This window comes from Dioscorea cayenensis, chromosome 15 (genome assembly GCF_009730915.1).
Source record: "Dioscorea cayenensis subsp. rotundata cultivar TDr96_F1 chromosome 15, TDr96_F1_v2_PseudoChromosome.rev07_lg8_w22 25.fasta, whole genome shotgun sequence".
In the NCBI taxonomy this organism is placed as follows: domain Eukaryota; kingdom Viridiplantae; phylum Streptophyta; class Magnoliopsida; order Dioscoreales; family Dioscoreaceae; genus Dioscorea; species Dioscorea cayenensis.
In genome coordinates this window covers 21,591,927-21,600,493 of record NC_052485.1, presented here as the reverse complement: position 1 = coordinate 21,600,493, position 8,567 = coordinate 21,591,927, and the positions used below count along the sequence as shown (strand labels likewise).

The window sequence follows — 8,567 nt, the reverse complement described above, 5'->3', positions numbered from 1 at the left end:
CTTTCCTACTTGATCTTTCTTTCCATGTCAGATCTTAGCAATTGGCTCTCCAAATTGATCTTTTTTTCCATCTCAGCACGTCTGTTTTTTCTTTCATTTGTAGTGGACTGTCACACTGCAGGTGTTGTATCTTTCTTTTTTTTTTTGTTTTTTTCTTTATTCATGTTGTGCTTGTTTGTCAGTGTTGGATGTTGCTGCTTTTCATTTTTATTTTTAATAAATTTATAATTTATCTATTTTTATTTTTTTTAAAAAAAATAAATAAATAATAAATCGCAGCACGCCCAAGAGAAAAGCTTATGGTCAATTTTGAGGGAAATTAAATTCTCAACTTGAGCGTTATTAATAGTGAGAGCAATCCACACCACACCACTTGTCTAGTCTCTACCCATCATTCAAAATTGCCACTTGTCCAGAAAAATGCTTTGCATTCTCCTGATACACCAATCCCATGTGAAAACTTAGCAGCAATTAATGTCCCGACACTTGTCACCTCCCTATTTCTCTGCATGGTTTTTTTGAATTCTATACCAATCCTTGTTCGGCAACGATCTCCTGACTTCCTTGAGAAACGGAGATGAGTGTGAGTCATCCTCCTCCTCCTTATTCCAGACTAGCTTCATCATCTTCCTCATCCTCTCCCTCATCCGTCAAGCCAAACAGCCTCAGCATCGGAGCCCTCAAACCTCTTCTTTTGAAACTTTGTATTTTACCGCCTTTATTTCAATAAGTCAATATTGGTTTATCTTATTTTTTCAGAATTAAAAAAAAACCAGAAATCATGATAGTTCATACCGATAACCACACCATATAATTAATACATAATAAAGTACAAATTATTTACATCACAACATTACACATTGCTTTATTAAACAAGTTTAAAAGCAAACAGAATTGAAATACTAAACCCTCATGAAATGATAAATCTGAAGATCCTCCTTTTCTAATTTCTGGAAATTAGAGTCACAATCTCCTCCAATGGCTTCACATTTGTAGAGGCTACATGGTTGAAGAAAAATAGGATGGAGAACCTCTCCTTCTCTAAGTTCACTGACACTCCATAAATAGATATACAGAACTAGATGGTGGTCTTCTTGAAATGAGATATCTGGAGGTTCTCTTTATCCATTTTCTTGAAGTTGCTGCCCAGGCGTGAACTGTAGTAATCTCTCCAGTTGTACTCCTCATACTTGGCTGGGTTTTCATCAGTTACAAGCTCCTCCAAGGGCTTCACATTTGTTGAGAATGTTGGGAGGAAGAAGAATGGGATGGAAAGCCTTGCTTTCTCAGAGTTCACTGAAACTCTATGTTCCACACTCTCATATTTTTCATTGCTCCACACCTGTTGCATGGATCCAAATATCAGGCTCATCAACTTCTCATATATAATAATTAATGCTCTTACACTTTAGGTTATATAACTAAAAATGTTATATATATTCGATCTACTACCCAGTAATATAATATAAATACAGGTATCTAACACTTCTTTCATGGTTCCATGTAATTTTAATTTTTAAAGATAATATGTACAGTAACACTCATTGGAAGAAACTGAGAACCCAACCAGTGTCTCTTTTTTGTCCATGACTTGATAGTTTCTAATATTATCTAATTTCTTCTAATTGTAATGAAACAGTGTTTATAGAGTTTATTTAGAAAATAAAAAGAAAATTAAGGTTCAGATTGAGTTTATCTTTTTCCTTCTGTGTCAGAAACACAATAGCTTGTAAAATTACATCATTTTTTCATTAAGTTTAGTCACTCTGTTTTGTTGCGGTTCTTTGTTAATTTTCTTCAATTTTCTTCTTTAAATCAAGTAAAGTACAGGTTATCCACTTCTTATCCTTCTGTTTTTCTATGTTGTTCACCAATCTAAAGAAAACCTATATTTATAAAGATTATAAAGCTATACAACTATTAACAAGCCACGGTTAATTTTTCATGTGTGTTCTCTATTAATCCCTTAGATCATAATCATATATTTATTATTTATAAAATGGCGGGTGGAATATATTTGAATTTATCCGGAATAGATTATTAATCACATCTATAATTACTAACAAGTTAAAATAAAATCAATTAGAATAGTATAAGCATGAGACTAGTCGATTCTCATGTAAAAGGGTTATAGAAAAAAAAAAATAGACATTAAAAAGTGTTTAATAGAAACTATACAAAATAATATGTTTGAGCATTGTTTAGTTAGTTTATTAACCTTTGATATATAGATCACCATTAAAAAAAATTTTAAACAATAGACTCCTGAATAATTAGAACTAACAACTTGCCAATTTATTCAATTCTACTTTGCCTTAAAACAATTTTATCCGTACTCCAATCCAATTATCTATCAATCCATTTTGTAAACCATATATAAAACAAAAGAAGATATAGAAGTGAACCTTAATTATATCTCCAACAATGATAATGTAGGAGTTGGGAATTGGTTTGACTCGAACCCACTCTCCATCAGACTTCCTCTTGACATCAAGACCACCAACCTGATCTTGATAAAGAACGGTAAGAGCCCCAGAGTCTTTGTGACGGCCAACGCCGAGCACAAGATCTGGCGTGGGGCAAGGTTTATAGTAGTTAAGTCTAAAATAACAAGATGAATCTTTAAAAAAGCCATTCAACCGTTTTGCATGCAAATTCAATGACAAAGAAATGAGCTCTACGAGTTTATAGGACAATTTCTCCACAGCTGCAATATACATCTCGCAAGTCTCTCTACACAAGATCATTAGATGATTAGGACAGAATGAAGAGTAAATTAGAATTATAAAAGAATAAAAGAATTTTTTTTTTAATGAATTATTATTGTACCATCACTTGTGCAATAAAAAAGTTGAATTTTTCTCTCATTTCAAAATTTGAGAATTCAATCATGCATTTATATATATAAAAAAAAAAATTATGACTATACTTGATTTAGTTAAACATCATTATTAAAAAAATTTTGGACATACTTGATTTATATAAACATTATTATAGATAATTTAAAAAAATAGAAGTCTAGGCAAAATTATAACTTCATGCATGCAAAGTACACGTACGTAGCGCAAGGTAATTTTTCTGTTTTTAAACTTAGATTGTATGGTTGTTTTGCTCATTGAATTCAAAAATAATCAAACAGGTTCTTAACTTAAAAAACATATGTCATTAGTCCTTTGTACTTCTATTTAGAGGTGGGCACGGGCCGTCCGAAAACCGGCCCGGCCCGGGCCCGGCCCGCCGGTTCAATGACCCGTAACCGGCCCGTACTGTAGACGGGCCGGTTACAGGTTGGGGTTTTCCCAACCCGTGACCCGGCGGGTCAAAACCCGGTTGGGCCTGGCGGGCGGGTCAAAACCCGGTTAACGTTATTATTTTTGGTTTTTTTAATACTAAGATTTGCTTTGGCCATGGGATTTGAACCCACGATCTCGAACTGGATAAGAAAAACCCTAACCACTGAAAGCTACAATTTGTTCCTAATATTTATTGGAAAGAATTATATATAGATAGATGTAGGATATGGATCAAAAATATTTTTATATATTTAATTTATAAAAAATTAAGAAACCATATAATAAATTAAAAAATTATACAAATCAATTAGTAAAATATCAAACAATAAATTTTCATAAATATTTTTTTAAAAATTAATTATTTTGTTAATTATCTTTTTGGCTCATAAAGACTAAATCTCTACATACTGCACACTTTTTAAATTCTACATATCGACACTTTTTAAATTCTCTTAAATAAGCGACTCTTATTTGTCACATATATATTGAGATTATTTTTGTTTCAATTTATAAAATAAAAAAAATAAAAATTACAAAAAAATTGTTTTTTTAAATTATGTAAATCAATTTATAAAAAAATATATTAGTAAAAAAAGAATATCTTTGAATAATGGTTCACACCATATTATTTTTGATTTAGTAACTTTTTTTCAACGATCATACGATAAAGACAATAATAACCCTATTGTTAAAGACTCAAATTAAAAATCTAGAGCCAACCCTAATTATAATAAATAAATAAGTTGATGATAACTTCAATTTAAAATAAGAATACTACTTGATATATACATTTTGTTGCGACTTAAAAAAAGATGTGCTAATAATTTAATTTGATAGATAAATAAATTAAAAAAATGTAGTTTTTTTATCCTTTTTTTAAAAATTATTTTTGATATGTCTTAAAAATTTTTTTAAGTTATTATAAATTATTTTAAATTTTTTGTTGTTTGGGATTAAATTTAAAAAATATTTGTAACTTCTTTATATTTATTTATGTTTTAAACTATAACAAGAAAAATATATAGGTCAATTGGTTAATGCTATTTTTTCATGTGAGAGGTCCTAGATTCAAACCCCATCTATAATCCCCTGTAGCACGGGCCGGTTCCGGGTCCTATTTCCGGTGAACCGGACCCGGCGGGTCCGCCGGGTCCGGTTAACCGGCCCGTGCCCAATTTGATTTACGGGTCTATTTGATTTACACAATTTTAAGAGACAACACAAGATAATTTTTGTTGTTATGTGTTTAATTTATAAACAGGGCGGAAAAATAACACAAACTACCCAATCGGTATAGCATAACTTTTTAAATCTTTTGTACCACCAAAACCACGGTACAAAAATTTCAACAAAGTACAGGACGACTTAATGATAAAATTGCCTTATTTAAAATTAAAAATTACACTACTCATTACAAAAGTGATGACATGATTTATTTATTTTATTTTATCTATTTATTTATATATTTAAAAATTTATTTATTTATTTATCTATCCATTTATTTGTTTTTTAGGATTAAGATATTTAATGAAAGTTGTTTGTTGCATGGATTAAATATTTTTAAAATTATGTTGATTTTTTAATTTATTGCTATGTTGTTGGGTGTCATAAAATTTGATAAACTTTTTATAAAATATTATTGTATATTTTTTATTATTAAATAAATATATAATAGTAAAAAAGATATTATTATAACTTACCATTTTGTGTTCCGTATTTATACAAATCAAACATTAACCAACACAAATAAATTTGTACTGTTAGATGAAAATCAAATGTAGAATAACACAAGCACTTGTGTTGTATTTTAACTGCTTGTACTGTACTGTACTGCTTGTGGTGTTCTCTTTAACGAATCAAACCGACCCTAAATTTTATGTAGCATATATATATATATATATATATATATATATATATATATATATATATATATATATATATATATATATATATATATATATATATATATATATAAAAGTACACATTTAAATATGAATATTTAATATTTAATAATTATTATTAAGTACATATTTATTTTACTGTAAAGTTGTAACTTCTTTAATTTAGATTAATTGGTTTTTTGAGCGTTGAATTTAAAAAATAGTAATGCGAACCCTTAATTTAGAAAATAAAAATAAACTTTTAACCCTCATGTTTTATTGTCCGTTATTATATATATATAGACATATTTAATTATATTTTAAAAAATTTACTAATGTATTTAACAAAAAAATTAATTATGCATTTTTACTTAAAAAATTGAGGAACATTTCCGTCACCATCATTTATTTTTTTAATGATATAAAGACTAAAACATAAGCTGTCAGAATTTTTTTTTTCAAATATCTAAATTTAGCTGACGATTTGTATATAAGTAGAAATAGAAGAAAATTTTAAATTATTTTCAAAAATTTTAAATATCAAGTAAACTTAAAACATAAAGAATAACAATGGCATGCCATCAAAACTTAAAATTAATATATATTTAATATTAATGCAAAAAATTTTGAGTTGCTTCGTTTTGAGTAGGTATATTACTGAAATATTTGTAAATTTTTTTCTCAGAATTATGTCTGATTTAAATAGAGAAAAATAAAATAAAAGAAAATAAGAAGTTATCCAACTTTTATCATTCAACACTCTGGTGGTATAAAAATATTTTATAATTCATTCATTTAAAAAATTTATTCAGACAATAATATTAAATATATATATATGAGGACCTATCATGTTGGGTTAAATCTAGAGATACCTATAATAACCATTAAATAATAACATGATGGTTATTATTATTATAAACAATAAAAATTATATTACCATAAATAATAAAAAAATATATAGTGTTTAAACAATCAATCAATTTAGAGACTTATCTAAACAAATTTTTTTTTCATTTTATATATATATATATATATCGAGTCATCAACTTTTATGAAAGTTAGATTTCAATCCAACATATACAAATTATCGCTCAATATAAACAGTAAATATGTCATACGCATAAAAGCACAGACATCAACCACTCATTTATTATTAATACTGTTTCTTGATCTATTTATTCATTTATGTCTCTATCATTTTTTAAAAAAATCGTAAAACTGTTGTACGAATGTACGTAATTGACGTGATATATAATATATATATATATATATATATAAAGTTGTTGAGTTTGAAGTGAGAACACAGAGCTCATCGCCGGCGGGTACTCCGGCCACCGGTTCTTCAACACTAACAATCCATCATCATACTCTCTAACAACAAGATCCAAAACCTCCTTCCAATCCCTAACATTCTTAGTATGCTCCGAATCATAATACCCTAAAGGATTCACCTCATCGCGCTTCACCTTTAGCTTCTCCTCCGCCGGAAGGGCAAAGAACTCTATCGCAGCCGCCTGAATCCGCTCCAACAGCTGCGGATCGACGCCATGATTGATCACCTGGAAAAAACCCCAATCGCGGCAGGCGGCGCCGATGGCGGCGATCAGTGACGAGATCTCGTTGGGGATGGCGGGATTGGAGGGATTGGAGGGGATCTGGTGATGGAGGAGAGGGGAGAAGTCGATGAGAGGGATTGTGGCGGCGCCGGCGTCGGAGAAGGTGGGTTTGGGGCGGTGCTCGGCTGGTTGGATGAAAGCGAGATCGATTTTGAGGCTCATCGTGGAGAATAATTTTAATATTATATTCGGAGAGGGTGGTATTTATAGGGCGAGGGTTGGGTTTGGGGATTTGGGTTCCATGAATCAATTTGGATGAATGTAACCATGATTTGGGTTCATGGTGCCACGTCATCAGTGGGCTCATTTAGGGATGGGCACCGGGTTGAGTGAGGGCAGGAACATCTCTCGGTTCACTACCCCATTTTGGGGAGGAATTCCACGTCCCCACTTCGATTGGAAAATTGGGGAGGTGGAAGTCCTAACTCCCCACTTGACCTCTTAACACATTTTTTTTAAAAAAAAATAATAAAAATATGATAATTTAAGACATAATTCTATGAATTTAGATACCAATTGATGCCAATTTTTTTTTTTTTTCGACTTAGATATTATATATATATACATAAAGCATTTCAAGGCGGGGACTCCGTGCAGTAAGAAGATTTGTAACAATTTATAAATAAATATAATTTTCAAATGGTTATATATCTTTATATTTTATATTTTTATTTTTGGAGATATTTAATTTGTAAGAAAAAATTATATTTTTATTATTTTTATGTTTTATAAGTAAATAAGAATGGTTTAATGTTTATTATGTTGTAAGAAAGCAAATTAATTTTTTTTTTTTTTGGGGAGAATCCTCTGTTTATTTTTTAATATTAAGAAGGATTTGAGGATAAAATTGTTTTTGAGAATTTGTTTTAATTTTTGGATTAAATTCAACAATTGATCATTTTAAAACACTAAAGTGAATTTTTGTATATTTTTCATAAATAAACTAATGTGTATTTTTTTTTGAAGTTTTTTTAAAATTTTCTTTCTAGTTTAAAAAATATAGCCAACGACCTTTATTAGCATTGGATCAACTCCATAGAGTGTTCATGTTCTTATCGAGAATGCAGGTTCAAACCTCAGCTCACACTTGGTGAAGACATAGATGTGATGTAAAGTAATAACTCAAGGCATGTGTACACCCCTAACATAATTTGTACACATTTCTTAAAAAAAAGCGTTTAATGTCTAAAATATTAAATTTTTTTTTGTTAGAAATAACAAAAAAAAAACTTATTATTATTATTATTATTATTATTATTATTGAAAACTCCCACAATAACATGCAAATGCTCATATATATATATATATATATATATATATATATATATATATATATATATATATATATATATATATATGTTTTTTTAAACAAAAAGTATATTTTTCTCTCCTATATAATTATGCAAATTTTTTAAACGAAGACAAAGTGATTATTTTTTATTTTTAAAAAAACTCCAACACCTGTTATATGGATCCAAATTTTAGAGTCATCATCTTGTCATAATTATGTCTCAAATCGAAACTAAGAATCCAATCAACACACAAATAAATAGAGGTTATAAAAGAAAATACTTATCTTAAAATAATGATTCACTGATATCATATATACTTATATATATATATATAAGCAAATATGTTTCATGCAATATATCTTTAACATATGCAAATATTTAACTTTAATATGTTTCATGCGATATATCTTTAACATCATAAATATATATATACACACACTCACACATCACTCATTTGGAGAAACTATGAACTTGGTAAAATTAAGA

The 8,567-nt window shown here is 28.8% G+C and overlaps 1 protein-coding gene across 1 annotated transcript; it reads right to left on the bottom strand.

The window, feature by feature from the left end:
* Positions 1-792: 792 nt before the first annotated feature.
* Positions 793-6,951, bottom strand: LOC120277795 (flavanone 3-dioxygenase 2-like). Its single transcript, XM_039284634.1, has 3 exons — positions 6,478-6,951; positions 2,406-2,729; positions 793-1,342 (listed from the first exon to the last, which is right to left on the bottom strand). The coding sequence occupies exons 1-3, from the start codon at positions 6,949-6,951 to the stop codon at positions 1,079-1,081; spliced, it is 1,062 nt and encodes a 353-aa protein (XP_039140568.1). The 3' UTR covers positions 793-1,078.
* Positions 6,952-8,567: the final 1,616 nt, after the last annotated feature.

Coding starts and splice junctions, on each gene's coding strand:
- LOC120277795 (XM_039284634.1), bottom strand. CDS start 6,951: ATGAGCCTCAAAATCGATCTCGCTTTCATCCAACCAGCCGAGCACCGC. Junction 2,730..6,477: donor ACCCGCCGGCGATGAGCTCT/GTGTTCTCACTT, acceptor TTGTGTAGAGAG/ACTTGCGAGATGTATATTGC. Junction 1,343..2,405: donor TTGTTGGAGATATAATTAAG/GTTCACTTCTAT, acceptor TCCATGCAACAG/GTGTGGAGCAATGAAAAATA.